Genomic DNA, 21,266 nt, shown 5'->3' with positions numbered 1-21,266 from the left:
ACATGACAAAAGTTACCATCCACTAAGTTCAGCAACTGCTCACTCTCATTCAAAAAATTCACCAAATTGTAGTAGCAGTCAACAGGAATTAGCTATATTGGGCCAACCCAGATGACCACTTTAGCCAGGAGATGTCCAAGGGCATGTTTTTGCTTCAGCCAGCTCATTCTTTTTTCAGATGAAGAAACCATTGTGCAATAGACATTACAAGAATAACTGAGAGGTGATTTTTGACATAGGTCATTTCCTGAACAGCCAAACAACAGACTTCTACAATCAAGGTCTCTGCCGCATCATATCTGTTGGGAATCATGTCTCACTGAATGGTCAATATGTAGAGAAATATCATCATCAAGTTTCATAGTCACAGCTTTATTTTTCAAGGTGAGAATCAAAACTTTATGACTAGTTCTCATGATTATATAGCTACTTAACAAACACTACAGTTATATTGATTGTTTTATACATGGTGGCCCTAGCTGGCTGTGTGAGGCAGAGGAAAGGAGTGTGGGGATTGGGAGAGGTGAGTATGTGTGGGACAAGGGGAGCAGCAGAGGATGATATGTTGTTGCTCTTAGCATCAGTAGTAAAATGAGCATTGAATAAAAGGGTACAATTCAGAAAACTGAGAAGATTGGATATGGGCAGAAAATTTACATGAAAGTGAGTACAATGGCTGAACAGGGTATGCATGGGATGGAAAATGACAGGAGCGGAATGCAAAAAAAAGCAAGGTGTATGGGTGGAATTAGTGAAGTTTCAGGCTCAGAAGAGCTGTCGCTTGAAGAAGCAAAGAGAGGAGACATAAGGAGGGGTTGATATAAATTGAATTGGCATTGAACAATCTGTTGAAGTCACTGACGTTGCGGAATGCAGTATGTTCAACAACTGTGCACAACATCTTCAGCAGCTACTCAGTCGACCTTACGGGTAGGCACAGTTTGGCAGTGGGCGTGCTTTACAGTTCATTAGCTTCCAGACTCAGATAAAACACAGCACAGTAACTGTAGTACAGCTGATATATAATATGGCTGCTTTCACACATGGCCCTATATTTGCTAAGTTAGGAAATGCCTGTGAATGGACTGCAGTAGGAGATGGTGGGTTGGTGGTTGGTACAGGACTTAAATGTATACTGTCCATAACAAAATGACCTATGTGGTGAAACACTGTGAATGAGTAAGACACAGGGTTGAATTAGGCTATTACATTGGCTGGGTGGGTCATGGAATTATATTCTGGTCATGAGTGTAAAGTTTTGGATAGGAGGTCCTTCATCTCAGGGCACAAAGTGTCAAGCCCTCTTGAAGGAAGCTGTTGACTGTTTCAAGGCTTACATACTATTGGGTAATTGTATTTCCTGTATCAACTTTCACATTATTCTAGAAAAGGTGACTTTCTGTTGAGTTAGCAATGTATCATCTGCAACTTCATACAGCCTTTCTCATTACATTACTAATCCACATGAATTGGGAGAGTATGATTTAATATCACAAAATGATAATTATAAGGCATATAAGATTTAACAGTGTTAGAATTACCAATTTTAAAATATTAAACTCATTCTGTTATGGTAAAGATAACTGCTTACCATCATCCATGGGTTTTCAGAAAACCATTTTGAAACTGCTGAAGTATATTTAACTTTATCATTGTCAGAAAAAACAGCAGTTTTAATGTTAACCTGTTTAATGCAGTTTTCAATAAAGATCTGTAGACAAATGCCAAGAGCAGTAAATGTATCTGTAAGGAAATTGTGATAAGGAACAAAATTTTTGTAACTGCATGATGGCTGTTCATTTGGTGAACGGCGTGGTATTGCTGCTGTCTCTGCATCAGAGAACTGCATTCCCTCACAGCCTACAGTTTTTAGTGCTTCGTCAACAATGACAAATACAGTTTCACCTGAAATAAAGGAACCTTTCTGAACATTACATCTTGTACTAAAAGATTATAATTTGTTACATATAAATTGTATAAAATCAATGTTTACTTTTCACTCCAAATGAAAGAATATTAGTCATGAAGTACACATAAGAAATATTATCTAACTAAGTTATGAATAAAATATGCGGAGACAAAACAAGTTCAGCTGAAGAGCAAACACAGAGGTGAAGATGGTAACTATCAACCTGGGTGTGTCACTATGCTGTGGAAAGCAAGACGAAGCAAACATGTAAGTCATACTGCTGCAGCGAAGCATTTGTAACTTTTACTCCTTCTGCTGGGACTAAATTTTCTGGAGATAAAATAGTCCCTCATTCAAATATCCAGATGGGGGGCAGTCTCAGAGGAGGTTAATAATGGTAGCCAAGACAAAAAATAAGATTAAAGCAAGTAGCAACATGGATTTTTAGAGCACTTATAGCATGAGGTAAATTGGAGAACATAAAATGGGAGATGACAAGGCTAAAACTGGATATACATCTACATATATAATCCATAAGCCACTGCATGCTGCATGATGGAGGGTGTTAAATACCACTATTAGTCATTTACTTTCCTGCTCCACCCACAAATAAGGCAACGGAAAAACAACTGTCTATAATCCTCTGTAAGTGTCCTAATTTCTCTCATGTTATCTTCAAGGTCCTTATTTATTTATTTATTATTTATTTATTTATTTCGTGTTCCGGTGATCCATGTTGTGAATACATCACAGGATATGGAACGTGTCAGTTTTACAAACTTTTTATGGTATTTTGTAAGTATTGCTATTATTCATATTAAAATTATATGGCTTAGATTAACATTACAAATTAAAATCACAAAAAATAAATGTTACAAAGTTAAGTATTACAGACTCTATACACGTACATACAGAAAATATACTACTGAAAATTTAAGATGTTTACAAGTAATAGATATACAGGATCACAAATGAAGAGTGGGAAATGTATCTGAGACTTATCCGTACACGTACTAGGGTACTATTCATCGTGGTTCAGGAACTCTTCTATAGTATAAAATGACCCTTGCAATAGGAACTGCCTTAAGCTTTTCTTAAACGAGAACTCATCATCTACTAAACACTTAATTTGTGAAGGGAGGGCATTAAAAATCTTACAACCACTGAAGTGGACCCCCTTCTGTACCTACTCAGGTTTGCATGCTCATAGTGGATATCATCTTTTCGTCTAGTATCATGATTATGATAAACACTATTAGGTTTGAAGAGGGGCTTTTTTTTTCCTTATGAAACACATCAAGGAGAATATATATTGTGCAATGGATGTGAAGATTTGAAGTTCTTTAAAAAGATTACTGCATGTAGCTCTAGGGTGGGCTCCACTCATGATTCTTATGGCTCTTTTCTGTGCAGATAGCACTTTCCTAGCAAGTGGCTGATTTCCCCAGAATATGATTCCATATGCCATAATGGCATGAAAATAACCATAATAAGCTGATTTACTGGTTTCCGTATTTCTGTAAGAGCAGATAATGCGTAACGCATAAGTTGCCGAATTCAGCCTTTTGCAGAGATCCAATATGTGGTTTGGCCAGTTTAGTTTGCTATCTATATGTAAGCCAAGGTACTTTGTACTATCGACCTTAGCTACCTGCAAGTCACCTAGTTTTTGTTCTTGTTCATCTTCTTTAGAGACTGTCTGAAACTGGACATAGTTTGTTTTACTGTGATTAATAGAAAGACCATTTACATTAAACCAGTTCACAATATCACTAAAAACCTTATTAGCTGTCACCTCAAGTTCATCCACTGAGTTATCAACCAGTAGCGTAGTGTCATCAGCAAAGATGGTGAATTTACAAAAATCTGTACATAGAGGAAGATCATTAATAAAAATATTAAAAAGTGGGGGGCCCAGAATGGAGCCTTGAGGCACTCCACAGGTGATTGTTCCCCATTCCGATGATGCTGATGCACCTTCTTGACTATCCAGTACAACTTTCTGTTTTCTGTTTGAAAGATTAGAATGGAGCCACTTCCCTGCTGCCCCACTTATGCCTAGATATGAAGCTTTATGCAAAAGTATTTGGTGACTGACACAGTCAAACACTTTTGAGAGGTCACAAAATATTCCAACTATCTTCATCTTTTTGTTGATGGACTCCAAAACATTGGCACCAAATGCAAATATTGCATCTTCTGTTGATAACCCCTTCTGAAATCCAAACTGACTTTTACTGATGATCTTATATTCAATGAGGTGATTAACAATCCTGGCATGCATTAGTTTCTCTAAAACCTTAGAAAAACTCGTCAGTAGTGAGATTGGCCGATAGTTAGCAGTATCTGCCTTATCTCCCTTTTTATACAGAGGTTTCACAACTGCATACTTAAGTCTTTCGGGCACTATTCCTTGCTTAAGTGACGAATCAAAAATGCGGCAAAGGATTCTACTTAAGTGGCTGCAGCAGTATTTTCATAATTTGCTAGATATGTTGTCAACTCCAGTGGAGTTTTTACTTTTCAGGGATCTAATTATTCTTTCAATTTCTGGAATAGTGACTGTTGTTATTTCGATTTGTGGTACTGTGCTAGGTACGCTGGCTTGCAGAAAACTGATGGGTATATTGACCGCAATAGAACAGATGTGCAGTCAGCCTCAAATGCTGGTTCTCTGAATTTCCACAAACATACCTCATGAAAAGAGAGACATGTTCCTTCCAGGGATTCCCACTTTAATTCATCATACTTGCACACTGATGAAACCTACCAGTAACAACTTCAGCAGCATGCATCCAAATTGCTTCAATGTCTTTCTTTAAGCTGACATTGTGAGGATCCCAAACACCTGAACAGTACTTAAGAATGGGTCACAATAGTGTTCTACAAATTGTGTCCTTTACAGATCAGCTACACTTTTCTTATCAAAATTTCTTCCAATAACATGAAGTCAAGCATTCACCTTCCCCACAACCCTATTTCACATCTTTTTGTAATGTTATGCATACATATTTAATTAGTGTGACTGGGTCAAGCACCATGCTACTAATGCTGTATTCAAACATTGTAGGATTGGTTTTCTTGCTCATCCATGATAACTTATATTTTTCTACATTTATAGAAAGCTGCCATTCATCACATCAACTATAAATTCTGTCTAAGTCACTTTGTATTCTCCTTCAGTCACCCAATGACTACATGTTCACATATGCCACATCATCATCAGCAAACAGCAATAATTTGCTATTCACACTGCGGAATGGACAGTGTCTTGAAAGGAGGATATAAGATGAACATCAACAAAAGCAAAATGAGGATAATGGAATGTAGTCGAATTAAGTCGGGTGATGCTGAGGGAATTAGATTAGGAAATGAGACACTTAAAGTAGTAAAGGAGTTTTGCTATGTGGGGAGTAAAATAACTGATGATGGTCGAAGTAGAGAGGATATAAAATGTAGACTGGCAATGGCAAGGAAAGCGTTTCTGAAGAAGAGAAATTTGTTAACATCGAGTATAGATTTAAGTGTCATGAAGTCGTTTCTGAAAGTATTTGTATGGAGTGTAGCCATGAATGGACGTGAAACATGGATGATAAATAGTTTGGACAAGAAGAGAATAGAAGCTTTCGAAATGTGGTGCTACAGAAGAATGCTTAAGATTAGATGGGTAGATCACATAACTAATGAGGAGGTATTGAATAGAATTGGGGAGAAGAGGAGTTTGTGGCACAACTTGACAAAAAGAAGGGACCGGTTGGTAGGACATGTTCTGAGGCATCAGGGGATCACAAATTTAGCATTGGAGGGCAGCGTGGAGGGTAAAAATCGTAGAGGGAGACCAAGAGATGAATACACTAAGCTGATTCAGAAAGATGTAGGTTGTAGTAAGTACTGGGAGATAAAGAAGCTTGCACAGGATAGAGTAGTACGGAGAGCCGCATCAAACCAGTTTCAGGACTGAAGAGCACATCATCAACTGTCCATCAGATCAATTACATATATAAAGAGTAAGAGCCATCCTACCACACTTCCCTGGGGCACTCCTGATGCTACCCCTTTCTCGGATGAATACTCACTGTTGTGGACAACATGCTGGGCTGTATTACTTAACAAATCTTCGAGTGACTCTCAAATCTGGGAATGTAATCCATATGCTCAGACCTTTGTCAGCACTTTGTAATGGGACACCATGTAAAAAGCTTTCTGGAAATCTAGGTATGTGGAATCTGCCTGTTGCCCTCAATAAATGGTTGTCAGGATATCATGTGAGAAACGGTATGTTGAGTTTCATACAAGTGTTGTTTTCTGAATCTGTGCTGATTTGTGGACAGAAGCTTTTCTGTCACATAGAAATTTATTATATTTAAACTCAGAATGTGTTCAAGAATTCTGAGAAAACTGATGTTAAGGATACTGGTCTGTAATTATGTGGGTCCATTCTTACACCTCTCTTGTATTAGGGATGAGTCAAAGAATATTTCTGGTTTGAACAATTTCCATGTAATATACTCAGTGAACTAAAACAAAATTACTAGAGCTGGTGTAATATTCTCAATGGAAAGGGGAAAAAATGAGTTAAAAGCTAATTGCTGCATAGTGACAGGAAGTCATCATTATCATCTTGCGAGCCTTCCAGAGAACTGGTCAGAACTTGTGGACAATATGCATTAATCTATTTCAGTCATTACAAACATCTTCTCTTTTTACATCTTGCAGTGTTGCTCCTTTCTGAAGAAGGTATTCAGGCGTTTGGTCTAACCACCTTCTTCTGGGTTCTCCAATAGGTCTTCCTGTATGTACTGTCATTTCCAATTACTGCCTAGGGCTTCTAGTCTCTCACATCCTTTGCATATGCTCAAACCATTTCAACCATGCAATGCATAATCTTTTCTCCATTGCGTAGGTCATTTGCATGTCACTCCTAATGCACTCATTTCTTGACCCTTCTTGTTTTTTTGCATACTAAATTATAAAGAATTGATTTTGCATGATTGTAGTTTGCTGATGCAACTTTTTCATAACACATTGGCCTACAAGCCATATGTTATGATTGGCACAAGATATGATTTGGACATTGCTTGTTTGGCTTTTATGGGAACTGCTGTATACCACACTAGACTTCATATTGGATACAAGAACATGGAACCTTCTGACACTCTGTTCTGAACTTCTAGCTCAGCAGTTCCTGGTTTGATACAATGCATCCAAGATAAGTAAAGCTTTCTAGACAGTCAATTCTTTCTCCAAGAAGTCTGAGGTTACATTAACCAAGTGTTCTGCTCAATTCCATTTTTACATTTTTCTTCTTACTCACAGTTAACTTGTACTCACTAAATTTATTAGTCCAGCAATATGATTTCCTCTGAATCTATTGCTTTGTCTCTTGTCAGAAGGCAAATATCACCATCAGAATCCAATCCAGTCAAATCTCCAGATTCTACAGCTTCAATTTCTTTAATAATTCAGTCAATTAGTGCAATGATATACACTGTGAATAGTGCAATATCTTGTTGTATGCCTCTCTTTTTCTACTGTACACTTATTTCACAGTTTTTGGACCCTCCAAATTAGAGAATTTGGAAGCTCTAGTTTATACAAACATTCTGATATATTGCTCTTTGAAACAATGTTGTCAGCTTTTTCTATGCCTAAATAGACTACAGTTGGATCTTTCCCCTATCACTGCAATTTTCAATTAGTTGTCTAACTCTGGAAACTTGGTAAATTATTCCTCTGTTGCCTCTGAGAAGGATAATAATAATTAAACTGAAAGCAGAACCAGTAGATTTAACTGTCATTCAAGGGTATATAACAACATTTGGACATGGTGATCATGATCTTGGGAACACAACAACCAACCTCCTTTGTCTGGCTTCCAGCCCTATCACATTCTGAACCTCCACACATCTGATGACAATCAGCAGCTCAGTTGGTAGCTATATCAGTAATTGTCAATCAAACCCTAAGCATCCAACAATATTTTCCTACTGAAGACCATCTCAAATCCCGAAAACCATTCAGTGTGAATGAAGCAACACCCAAGGATGAAAGGACTGCACAGAGAGAAGAGTTACAGTAGATAGCTGTGAAGAACAGCAGCCTGGTGCTTGACTCAACAGTGCAAGTGCCAGGCTTCAAGCTACCATGGAGACACTGGATTGCACTGAACAGACTACGAACCAGATTTGGACAATGCAGACGATTAATGGTGAAGTGGGGACTAGCCAAAGATCCCAGGTGATTGTGGCATGGAAAAGACTATGGAATATATTATAAGTTTTGATGTGTATGATTTTTCCTAAGAAATGTCTTAAAACATCCACTTACTGACAGTCAATGACCAAAAAGATTGAATACACAATTCCACGTTTATACTGTCATAATCTATATATTTATGTACATTGCTGATTTTGTTTAGTTTAAAACTTATTTTCTGTAGTCTGGGTGTCGAATACAAAATAAATAAAATAAGAAGATGTGTACAAACAACTGGAGTAAGCAAAATATCCACAGGTGTACTGCCGGTCTACAGTGTCCAACGGGCACAATATTTCGGCGATCATACATGTCGCCATCATCAGGTGAACTGACGGACTGAGCTCCTGTGAACGTGCTGGTACGGAAATACGTACACATGGCTGCTCAGGGGGAACTGTGTTCGGTCGCGGCGGCGGCCGATTTAAATACCCTCCACCCGCGGCGCCACGGTTGTGCAGTGGAACAGATTGTTATGGTGTCTGATATCACGTCGGTGCGATGGCTCTGTCTGCCATGGTCATCACAACTATATGTTTGCTCGATTTGCTTTTGATTAACCCAATTGCTGGTTCCCAAGCCTTGCTCATAATAGCCACAGTCACGGTTTATGAGGTCGTCATTGGTGCGAATTTTGATGGCCTCTCTAACAACGCTGTCCCAGTATCTTGATGTCTGTACCAGAATCCTCATGCATTCATACTCCATAGCATAATTTTCCGACAAACAACGTTCAGTGACAGCTGACTTGCTCGGATACATCAGTCGAGTGTGCCTTTGGTGTTCACAACATCGATCGTCGACGGTACACATCGTCTGACCAATATACGACTTCCCACATTGACACGGAATCTGGTACATGCCACCCTTCCTCAAACTGAGGTCATCTTTGTCGCTCCCCACCAGTGCACGAGTTTTATTCGGAGGACAAAGGAAAGATAATTGACGTCGTGGTCAAGAGAAGGGCTGATGGCACCCTAGGTCATGGGGTGTATCGAAAGACAATGCACACTGATCTATATTTGCACACAGACAGCTGCCATCATCATAGACAGAGGAATGGGATACTTAAAACTGTAGTACTAGGGCGCGCACTCTCTCTGACGCAGAGAGTCTACCCCAGGAGTTGGAACATCTGAGAACTGTATTTCGAAAAAATGGGTACTCAGAGTGGCAGATTCAACGTGCTCTCTGCCCAACCGCTACAGCACAACCTGTGGACGTGGATGAAATCACGAGGGAGGAGGTAGGCACTGCGTTTATTCGATATACAGGCACACTCTCACGGAAAATCGCCCACATTTTGAGGAAACACCGGGTTGGAACTGTGTTTTGTCCTCCGAATAAAACTCGTTCATTGGTGGGGAGCGCCAAAGATGACCTCGGTTTGAGGAAGGCCAGCGTGTACCAGATTCCGTGTCAATGTGGCAAGTCGTATATAGGTCAGACGATGCATTCCATCGAGGATCGATGCTGTGAACACCAGACGCACACTCGACTGATGTATCTGAGCAAGTCGGCAGTCGCTGAACATTGTTGGTCAGAAAATCACGCTATGGAGTATGAACGCACGAAGATTCTGGTACAGACGTCAAGATACTGGGACAACGTTGTTAGAGAGGCCATCGAAATTCGCACCAATGACAACCTCATAAACCGTGACTGTGGCTATAATCTTAGCAAGGCTTGGGAACCAGCAACTGGGTTAATCAAGAGTAAATCGAGCAAACGTACAGTTGTGACGACCACGGCAGACAGAGCCATCACACTGACGTCATCTGAGACGCCGTCGCAATCTGTTCCACCGTGCAATCATAGTGCGGGGCGCGGACAGCGGAGGGAGTGCGCCGCGGGCAGAGGGTATTTAAATCGGCCACTGCTGTGACCAAACTCAGTTCCCCCCTGAGTAGCCATAGCGTACGGATCTCCATACCGGCACGTTCACAGGAGCTCAGTCCGTCAGTTCACCTGATGATGGCGACATGTATGATCGCCAAAATATTGTGCCTGTTGGACACTGTAGATCGGCAGTACACCCGTGGATATTTTGATTATCAAATATGCCGGGAGAAACTCAAGAAGCACAACTGGAGTAAGTTTTGCAATATGTGTTAGACATAAATAATCTTATTACTGTGGGTAACTGAAATGCTGTGGGAGGAGAAACACAAGAAGCTGAAATGACAGGAAGGTATAGATGAGGAATTAGAAATAAAAGAGGAAAACGGTCATTCAATTTTTGTATAAAAAGAGAGCTGGTTATCAGAAATACATAATATCAGAACCACCCAAGAGGATGTTTTTCATGGATAAAACCAAAAACTGAATACAATTTGCTAGTTCAAAAGATAGCCAAAAAGTTGAACAATAGATAAATTAAAAACACTGAGTAGCACAAAAAACTATAGAAATTCGTTGAAGTATAACTGAAAGACAATATAGGTCAAACAATATACCTCTGTTGGGAAAATCTAAAAATGGCAATAATAACTACTTAGGAAGTAGCAAAGGACACAACTAGTCCCTCACAAAATGAACCTAGGGAGCCACAGATAAATGATCACATAACAGCATTAACAGAACACAGGCTAAAGTTCAAAGGAAAGAAAGTGAACTCAAATAAAGTAGACTAAGATACTTAGTTAATGGAAAAGCAAAAAGAGCTAAAGTATAATGATTACAAGCCACATGACACAAAATTAATTAACATTACAGACACATGACCAGATAAGAAACCAGGAAAATGGAAAGAAATAAATAAAAACCCACACAGAAATTCAATCTGCTCCAAAGAGGGAATTCTTTTTATAGATGATGAGGATGTAGCTACCAGATGGAAACAATATACTGAAAAGTTTTATTATGAAACAGAACAATTAAGCAAAATAGATGGAGAAAAAGTAGAAAAAATGGAAATGAGGCATAACATTACAAAAGAATTTGAAAAGGCATTAAATAGTTTGAAATAAAAGAAGGATAATGGTATTGATAACATCACAGGTGAAATAATTAAAGCCTTAGATCCAGAAACGAAACTTATGATATATCATTTAGTCAATCATATCTATAAAGACAGTAAATCATCTGTTACATTTTGTGTGTAGTGAAGACTCTTTGACTGTTCATGTTTTCTTTGAACTACAAAACTCATGAGTGATACATAGACGTTCTTTGCAGTTTACAGTTGCATGATGTAACAAACTATTTATGTTGTGTTGAATAAATTGTATTTCCACACTAAATTTGGTGACCACAAATTTGCAAATCAAATTCCAGAACAATTGCTTTGTATGCCCATAAACTAAATTGCAAACTGAAATGATAAAATGCATCTTATATAAGTTTTTGTGTTAACTGCACCACTTGGAACTAATTATGAACAACCATGTCACATATTTAATGCCTACCATGATGTACACATAGAGTCCTGGAAGCACATTGACAAGAGCGGCAAATTTGAACCTTAGTCTGGCTGTGGTGAAAACTTGCCCTTCTGGTCAGTTGGAAAATACAGTTTGATGGTTTGCCCAACTTGAGAGAAAATTTCTCTCAGTCCACATTACCTTGGATGAAACTACATATATTTATGTGGAGGCTGCAGTTAATGATCAAATGGCTACAAAAGTACAGCAGCCTACCTTCACCATCACGCACTGAAAAGTAGACTTCCATCAAGCAGGTGCTTGTAATGTGCATACTGCAGTCAGAAGCCAAGCAACTTGAAAAACAGTTCACCACTTAGAAAGTCTGTAACTGCACACCATCCCAAATACTCCATCATCTTTGCTCATTATCAGGTGATGCAATTAATGATGATTTTCTGTGATATATATGGCTGTTGGTCTTGCCTACAACTGCACACAAAATACTCACAGTTATCAATGGTGATCTTGAAACCGTTGATCAAACTGCTGACACAATAATTGATATGCATCCATTACAGGTGTCATAACCATCTCTACTAAGACAAAGCACTGCTAGAACAAGTATGTGAACTATGTAAACAAGCCACAGACTTAAAAATATAGTGCTCCACATGTGTGGCAACAATGACAATATTCTTGAAGAAACGAGAATTTACCTTCATGCAGAAACAAGCATTCACCCTCCAGGGAGAATATCTGCTGGTATCACAGACAATTTGGAGCTGCAAAAAGTGTCGACCATCTTGTGACAAGGAAAATGCTGCTGGAAGTCAATAGCAACAGTGACTGATTTCAAAGCAGACAGTAGAAATGTGTACTAAGTTACAGTTCCTCATAAACATAGGTCCTGATGCCTAAATGATGATGGCAGCCATCTGTATCCTGCAAATGACTGTTCCATCAAGACTTATAAGCATGTCTCCTTACATTTATCCTTCAAACTTTGACATGAATTAGTATGGAGATTCTTTGTCATTGAAGTGATACCCCCAGTAGTTTGAGCAGATTTCTTATCACTTTACAGCCTCCTCCCAGATCTTTGTCATTGACATCTACTTGACTCTAAAACATTGTTGCCTACTCATGCACTACACAATGCCAGTTTTGCTGGCATCAAGGTGACTGCTGGTGATTCACCATAGAATGGCCTGCTTTGCCATTTCCCTGAAGGCAAATGTCCTTCACCTACTCCAGCATCAATAAAACAGTCAACAGTTCATCACATTGTGACCATACCAGGACAACAAGTTCGCATACAATCTTACTGTCGCCTCCACACAAACTCAAGTTCACAAAGTAGAGTTCTCCTCCATGTTTGCATAAGTGATCTGTCATCCTTCAAACGGTAGCTGGGCCTCATAACTCCATATTGTCCCTAAGAAGAAGAAGGCAATTATCGTCAGCTAAACACCAGAATAATATCTAGCGCTTCCCTCTTCTACATATCAAAAACTTTGCTGTTAACATTAATGGGAAGACAGTTTTCTCCACAATACATCTTGTCCCTGCTGTTTATCATGTACCCATTAAACAAGAAAACATACCCAAAACTGCAGTTTGGATTCCGCTCATACTTGCCCTTTGGATGTGCAAAGATGCACAGGCTTTCCAGTATGTCATGGATGAAATATGTAGACACTTAAGAGTTCTATCGTGTCTATATTGATGACCTGCTCATTTTATTACCCAATTAGGTAGAGTATCTAGCATGCCTACAGCGACTGTTCACTAGGTGCAAGAAAATGGTTTAGTGAGTAATCTTTCAAAATGGGACATTAGAGTGACAGAAGTAAAGTTTTTAGAGTATCATTTCTCTGCACAAGGTATTCTGCCACCTCAAGACAGAGTTTAAGCTGTTTCAAACTTTCCACAGCTCACTACAACCCATGAATTATGGCATTTCTTGGAATTGACAATTTTGTTTTTGGTGCTTTGTGTGAAATCATGCAGTTTCAGCAGCTTCTCTCAATGAAATGCTAACAGGTTTGCCTGAAACCTTGCCAGGTGCTACAGTGGACTGATAAGAAAGCATCCTTCAACAGAGTGAAAGCCACTACTGCAGAAGCTGCATTATGAGCTCACCCATTTCCTGATGCACCTCTAACACTTATGGTGGATGCATCATCAACCGCCACTGGAGTTGCATTACAACATGTAAAACATGACAGGCTACTTTAACTTGCTTCTGGAAAAGATTATCACCATTACAAGCTAATTGGTCAACATATGACCATGATTTCTAAGCAGTATACATCTCCATTAAAAAGTTTATATACATGCTCAAAGCAGATTTCCATTCTTATTACAGACCATAAGACATTTGTGTTTGTCTTCAATCAGAAGCCAGACCACACGTCACTGCCCCAGTTGTGGTATTTGGTCTTCATTCAAAATTTACACTGGATGTTCGACATGTTAAATGGTAAACAGATTGAATCAGCAGATGCACTTACCCTGATGAACTGTGAAGGAGCTTGACTTTATAGTACTTGTAGACACTCAGGAAAGAGGGAACAAACTGAAGGCTTTCCTTAAAACACCATCAGACTTACAGATCCAAAGTATTAAAATACCATGTTTGAATTTAGTTGTATACTGTGACATATCAATGACACAAGTGTAACAATTTGCTACAGTAGATTTCTGATGGCAAGTAATTTTCCCTGACCATGGCCCCTCTCATCAAGCAGTATGGGCTACTGTATGACTAGTGAAAAAAGGCATTTGTTTGGCTAAATACTGGGAAGGACTGCAAAGCATTTGTCTACCAGTGTAACGCTTGTCCTCACAACATAATAACTCTGCATGTTACAGCTGTGCTTCATAATTTATCCCCACCGAGTCAATGATTTGAGCATGTCCACACTGTCAGTATTGGACCTTTATCACTCTCAGAAGGATATTAATATTGCCTAACAGCAACTGACCATTACTTGCAACACTGCTTGCCATGAACTAAATCAATACCTGCACCTCCCACCTTGCCCCTAATGTTGTTGTAGAATGGTTCCATCGACAATTAAAGGCCTCTTTTAGATGGCATGCCACAGAGCATTGCACTGACAGCCCCCTGTTGTGATACTTGCCCACCAAACAGATTTCAAAGAAGAATTCAACATGATTGCATGCAGAATTCTTCACTGACACATCAATTATTATTACTGAAACTGCAGAGTTTGCACAACACCAGAAGAACATTCTATTCAGCAGACATTCATTTTCTTTGACTTAAAATCCTGCAAACCATTCTTCATCCTACACAATGCCATTTGGCAACCTCTCGAACCACCATATGATTGTCCATACACAGCATTGGCATGCCAGGACATAAGGCAGATTTTACCTCAGATCAGGCTCACATTGGTCCAGAGAAAGCAACTAATGCTGACACACTATCGATGTGTGATTCCATGAGGGCACAGAATGCACACAGCTTTTCACCATCACAGCCTGTGCCTGTGAGGAAACTTCCACTCACCACTCATTGTAAGTGTCTTGCACTGCAAACCAAGTATCACTGAGCAACTAAAACTGTTAATACTCATATCATTTAGTAGACTAATATACTGAATTTGTGCATAATCTTCTTCTTTATCTCTAACCATTAGTTTCACTCAAACAGGAATAAGTAGGTAAGACACATCTTTAGGTATCAAGGAATCATTAATTTGAAAATCAGAGAGAGAGAGAGAGAGAGAGAGAGAGAGAGAGAGAGAGAGAGAGAGAGAGAGAGGAGGAGAGGAGGGGGAGTAGGAGATTAGTGGTTAACATCCTGTCAACAACAAGGTGTATGGAGGGGGCTGGGATAAAAATTAGAGAGTGAGACAAAACTTGACTACAGAGAGTGGTCTCAAACTGTTGCAATAGTTATGGAGATACTAAACGTTTTGGAAAGGATCAGCTAGCAAGAAGAGTAATATCGAATCATCTGACTGAAAACAAGAACATGAACAACAGGATTCTATGTGGTCTGTTAACTTTGATTTTACAATGAGACATTGTCCAGGGATTGTTATCCATGACGGAGAAGCAAAGCAGACATTTTGGACTGCCAGTCAGTCAACTTTCAACAATGAAATTTGTTACTATAAAGTACATATTTATTGCAGAGACTACTTCATCTCCTTCAGCCTCTCTTAGGGCATATACTGTACACTGGATCAGTTGCATAGACTGGGCAATCAAATCCATGATAGCTTCTGGTACAGTTCTATAGAAATCACTTGATCTATATCTACTTGACTGATTCAGATGGAAAGTTCTTCATTCATCATAACCTAAATTATCATCTAATAGAAGTTGGGTCTGATTTAGCACAACAATTACTTCCCTCTACAACATGAAATTTCTTTTCATAACATTCCTTTTGATCATATTTAATTTATTAGCTTACCTCATTTAATTTAAGAGTTTGTACTTTATTTCCTATTTTGAAATTATCCATAACATTACTAACGTTTATTGGAAGTCAGAACCAGCTCTTATTCTTGGCGACATCGTAAGTTTCTGAGTGATAACTTCCGTGGGCCTCTCCCATGAAGCCTGCTTGTATAAAATATCAACATTATGATAAGCCTGATTTACATACAAAGAGAAACTTCAGTCTGTGAGGGTCCCCAAAATCTTTTCTGAGCCACTGATTCAAGCTTAAAATTAATTTTCAGTGTCACCTAAAATGTATAAATAATAATGTAAGACAAAAAATATTGTGTTATCCAACATACAGCTTATTTGATGGCATACAAATGATGTCACAGGCCGCCATTATGAAAGTGTGTATTTCAGCTGAGCATTGCAGTTTTTAAGTGAGTTATAGCAGCTCTAGCAGAGTGATAGGAGTGACAGGTGGCGGTTGTGCTACACAGGTCCAGATGGCACTGCATATAATCTGTCCTGGGTAACAGTGTGGTGGTGATTCTGATGGTAACCATATTGAACGGAAGCACACACATGTATTTATTTGTGGTGGAGCATAATAATAAAAATAAATAAACACTATCTAAAGTTTTCATTTGTTATTAAAACCTTTCACATCATCCCAAACACTAATGAAATCTCAGAAAACATACTTTTTGTAATAGTGTAGCACAGCTTCAATTTATGTTAGTGACAGCATCATGGAACCACTAAAAGCTGCTTTAATGTATATTTATTTTCACAGGAAACCAGTTTTGGTTAAGTTACCATCTTCAAGTCACAATTTAACATTACATCCCATTAGCAAAAAGATCTTTGGTGTCAAAAAATTTTTTTCAGTTGCAGCATCTGTGCCCAGCATATTTTTGGGTACTCTGATAAATGTGCATTTACAACTAAATGCATTTGTGTGGTTATCTACAGCCTAATTTTGTGTATCTACTTTTTCAATTTGTTTCTTCAGTACTGTTGCAAAGGATTTGAAAACAATAGAGGATACAGTTCCTTTACCTGTGTCTCTTTCTCATGATAGAACATGCATTCAGTTCCCCATTAACACCAGAATTTTCTTTCGTCTTTGACAACCAAGTGGATTCTGCATCAGATGGGGTGGTTCTATGCACAATTTATGCAACATTCTAGATTTGAATACACCATTCACAGATCATGCTAAGTGCAACCATTTTTGCCACGCGTTACTTGTACTTTTCATCCTAAGGTTATATGTCAATCTCGTTGCCACTTACATCAGGGGATGTACATCTTGGCCCTTAGAGAAATTAAAACCACCTTATACACTCATGAGGAATGTGGGACTTGGAAGGAACTATAAATGGGACAGCCTCCATTCCTTTACCCTCTCCCTTAAAACCCACATCCTTTTGTCTTTCCCTCTCCTTCCTGAAGAAGCAACCATCGGTTGTGAAAGCTAGTAATTCTGTGTGTGTGTTTGTGTGTTTTGTTCATGTGCCTGTCTGCCGGCGCTTTCCCGCTTGGTAAGTCTTGGAATCTTTGTTTTTAATATATTTTTCCCATGTGGAAGTTTCTTTATATATATATATATATATATATATATATATATATATATATATATATATATATATATATATTGAAAACAAAGATTCCAAGACTTACCAAGCGGGAAAGCGCCGGCAGACAGGCACATGAACAAAACACACAAACACACACACAGAATTACGAGCTTTCGCAACTGGCAGTTGCTTCGTCAGGAAAGAGGGAAGGAGAGGGAAAAATGAAAGGATGTGGGTTTTAAGGGAGAGGGTAAGGAGTCATTCCAATCCCGGGAGCGGAAAGACTTCCCTTAGGGGAAAAAAAGGACAGGTGTACACTCGCACACACACACATATCCATCCGCACATACACAGACACACACACACACACACACACACACACACACACACACACACACACACACACACACACACACACACACACACACACACATATATATATATATATATATATATATATATATATATATATATATATATATATATATATCAGGGTACTTGAAAATGGCCAAAAACCAAAATTGTACTAGAGTGCAACATTTAATGTAAAACTGACAGCTGAAGATAGGATGCAATCATTTAAACAAGTCAAGTTATAATCTAAAAGAAGACAAGGAAATCAGAGAAATTTAATGTGTATACAGCATTAACAATAAACTGTCATTATATTGCTCAGTAGTGTTATGTTTATCACACGTAAATTTAACCACACATATTACAAAGAAAGCTGTTACTTTTTTAAAAAAAGATGAATAATAAAAAGAAGATGCTGTTACCTCCATTATACTAAGTAACTACTGTTTATCTGCTAAAGGTAGCTTAATATTTGTATGTTTAGAATGGTATTTTTCAAAGGAAATATTTACCTCTGTCTGCAAACACCAGAGTCCCATTTATAACACATGACTTATTATCAAACAGCTTTACAATAAACACTACTACTTGTCATGCAATTAACGATGTTGCAATCTCTGAGCATCCCAAAGTAAAAAGCCGAACAATATTTATATAACTGTTGGCACACAACATTTGTTGTTTCATAGGTGAATCTTCCTTCGATGTTCTGCCAGTTACAGGGCTGGTGTAGGTGGTGGTAGAAGGGTGCATATGAAAAGTCTTGCAGCTGGGACAATCACAGGAGTAAGAGCCACAGGGCAGGGAATATGATGCATAGTGTCTGACACGAATACTGCAGAGCTTGTGGAGAGGCAGCACAAAAAGCTGTTTTGGGTGTTGTGGGTTGGACCTCAGTATAGGGCATGATTTTAGGAAGTCATAGCCTTGTTAAAGTAGCTGTTTAATACATTCTTCTGTACAATGAGTCTTTCCCTCTCATTACACCTGGTAAGTTTCCCTTGATCTCGGGTACTATGTGACTTTTCCAAACTCTCCCCATTTCCTAACCCTCGCCGGTCCTTTCTTCCGTCCCTCTTCCTTTCCCTTCAATGCTCCTGCCAGAAGAAGGAGCCACTGGCTCCAAAGGCTTGCACATTTCTTTAACCTTTACATGCATTTTCTCCTGCTGTCATCACTTGGTGAGTATTTCTTTTTATCTATCAAATATATTATATTTCCAAAAACTGACTGTTTTAGTTAATATATGAACATAGATATTCATAATTATTATAGATTCCCAGGAAGTACAATAACTAAAACTTTCTCATCCAAACTCATCTTTAAAATAAACTTAAGGAAGAAACATATTATTATAGCAGCTGAACTAAGTGTGAATGTGATGAGTCATGACAATGTTCGCCCCGATAGCTGAGTGGTCAGCATGACAGAATGGTTCAGTTCCCAGCTGTGTTGGAGATTTTCTCTGCTCAGTGACATCAAATTGAAAGACTTGCACCCAGCGAATGGTCTCCCCTATGGAAGACCCTCGTTACCCAACATTTAGATTTTTTAGTTGTGACAATAGCTCAAAACAGTTTTTTGACTTAACTCAGAACATTTTTGTCAAGTCACTAGAGAAAATGCCCATTCAGCTACTTGTATAGACAATGTATTATCAAATTAGATGTTCAAAGTAAAAATAAGATCTGTTTGGATTTAGGAATTTTTGACAATTCTGTGTTGTTTATTCAGCTGCCAGGAATAAAGAAACCAAATGCTAAGAATGGTTATATGAAAATAAACTTTTGTAAAAAGAACTTGAACATATTCCATGACAAGACAGACACAGTAAAATGACATATAGATAACAGTGTGTCTAGTACTGAGAACTTCAATAATTTTTAAGAACATTTCTAGAGGTAATCAATGAATCATTCTCACCTAGGATCTTGCACCACAAAGCCAAAAGTAAACTAAACTGATTTACTGCAGACTTTAAAAAAATCTAGTGTGAGAAAATGAGAACTACATAATGTGCTGAAACACAATTAAAACTCTGACTTCATTAGCTACGTGAGACAGTAAGAAGTTATATTTAAAAGTGTTGTTAAAACTGCCAAAAGAATGTCAAATGATGAGATTCATTTAGGACATAGGAATAAGTCTAAGGCAGTATAGTCTGTTATTAAATACAAATTAGGTACAATAGTTAACTATCAGGAAATTTAAAAAATAAAATGAAATACTGATATTATTGTAGGTTATATTTAAGTATCTCAATGCTTTGATAAATTCCTCATAAATATATCAAACTCCAACAGAGATATGATTACTTATCAAAAGAGTGTGAATTTCTTTGGCCTGGATGGGAATAGTGAGCTTTTGTGACATTTAGTAAGGAATCACACACCCACCAAAGAAAGTACATTTTTGTGTGATAAAATAGTTCACCCTTTGCCTTAAAGAATCAATCTGTCATTTGAAAAAGCCAACTTCCCTGATGTATTTAAGTATACATAGATAAAAATACTAGACAAAAAATGATCAAAAAAGGATTAGCAAACTTATACTCCTGTCTCTATCTTCCCAGTCTTATCCAAAATATTTGATAAAATAGCTGCAGTCCAGATAACAAATTTTATCAAAAAAAAAAAAAAAATTATGTTATTCTCAAAAACCAATGTGGATTCCCAATAGGGAAAAGTACCTGAATGCAATTAATGAATTGATTGAAAAAAATCAGCTCATCACTGGACAAAAGCAATAAAGCGGCATGTGTCTTCTGTGACCTTACAAAAGCTTTCGATTCATTGACAGTCCATGCTACTTCACAAATGAGACAGATACACCATCAGACAAAGTTCTCTGTAGTGGCTTAGGTATTATCTGACAAACAAGAAGCAAAGGATAATCATAACATTTAATAACATGAATTATGATTTTTAGTGGAATACAATTTCATAAGGATTCCCTCAAGATTCAGTCTTAGGGCTAATCTTGTTTCTCATTTATAATAATGATTTACCACTCGATGTCAGAGTCAACCAGTCTTGCTTGCCAATGATAACTCAGTACTTACTGAACAACAAAATGTGAGAAAAATTTTGGATGGCACCATACACACACTAAACAAGCAAGATTCATAGTTTCAACAAACTGGTCTTAAACTTAATGTTTCATTACACAACTTAAAACCAAATAGTCAAAAATCAGTTATACTAGTATCATACATAAAAATCAAGTTATGGAAAAGGCTCAGTCCATCAAATTCTTGGGACTAAACTTGAACAAAAATTTATGCTGGCAATCACACATAGATTATTTAGCACCAAAATAGACAGCCTTTCTATTGCAATGGAAGTACTACATGTCATGATGCCTGTTACTTCAAAA

At 38.0% G+C, this 21,266-nt stretch overlaps 1 protein-coding gene across 1 annotated transcript in view; it reads right to left on the bottom strand.

Moving 5' to 3' along the window:
• LOC126353900 (fatty acid synthase-like) overlaps nucleotides 1-21,266 on the bottom strand; it is a 445,172-nt gene that overhangs the window by 136,148 nt on the left and 287,758 nt on the right. The window contains exon 19 of the mRNA XM_050003124.1: nucleotides 1,592-1,905. Coding sequence (XP_049859081.1) covers nucleotides 1,592-1,905 — 314 coding nt within the window. The remainder of the gene's footprint in view (nucleotides 1-1,591; nucleotides 1,906-21,266) is intronic.

The sequence above is a fragment of the Schistocerca gregaria genome, chromosome 3 (genome assembly GCF_023897955.1).
Source record: "Schistocerca gregaria isolate iqSchGreg1 chromosome 3, iqSchGreg1.2, whole genome shotgun sequence".
Lineage (NCBI taxonomy): Eukaryota > Metazoa > Arthropoda > Insecta > Orthoptera > Acrididae > Schistocerca > Schistocerca gregaria.
This window is presented reverse-complemented; position numbering and strand designations above follow the sequence as displayed.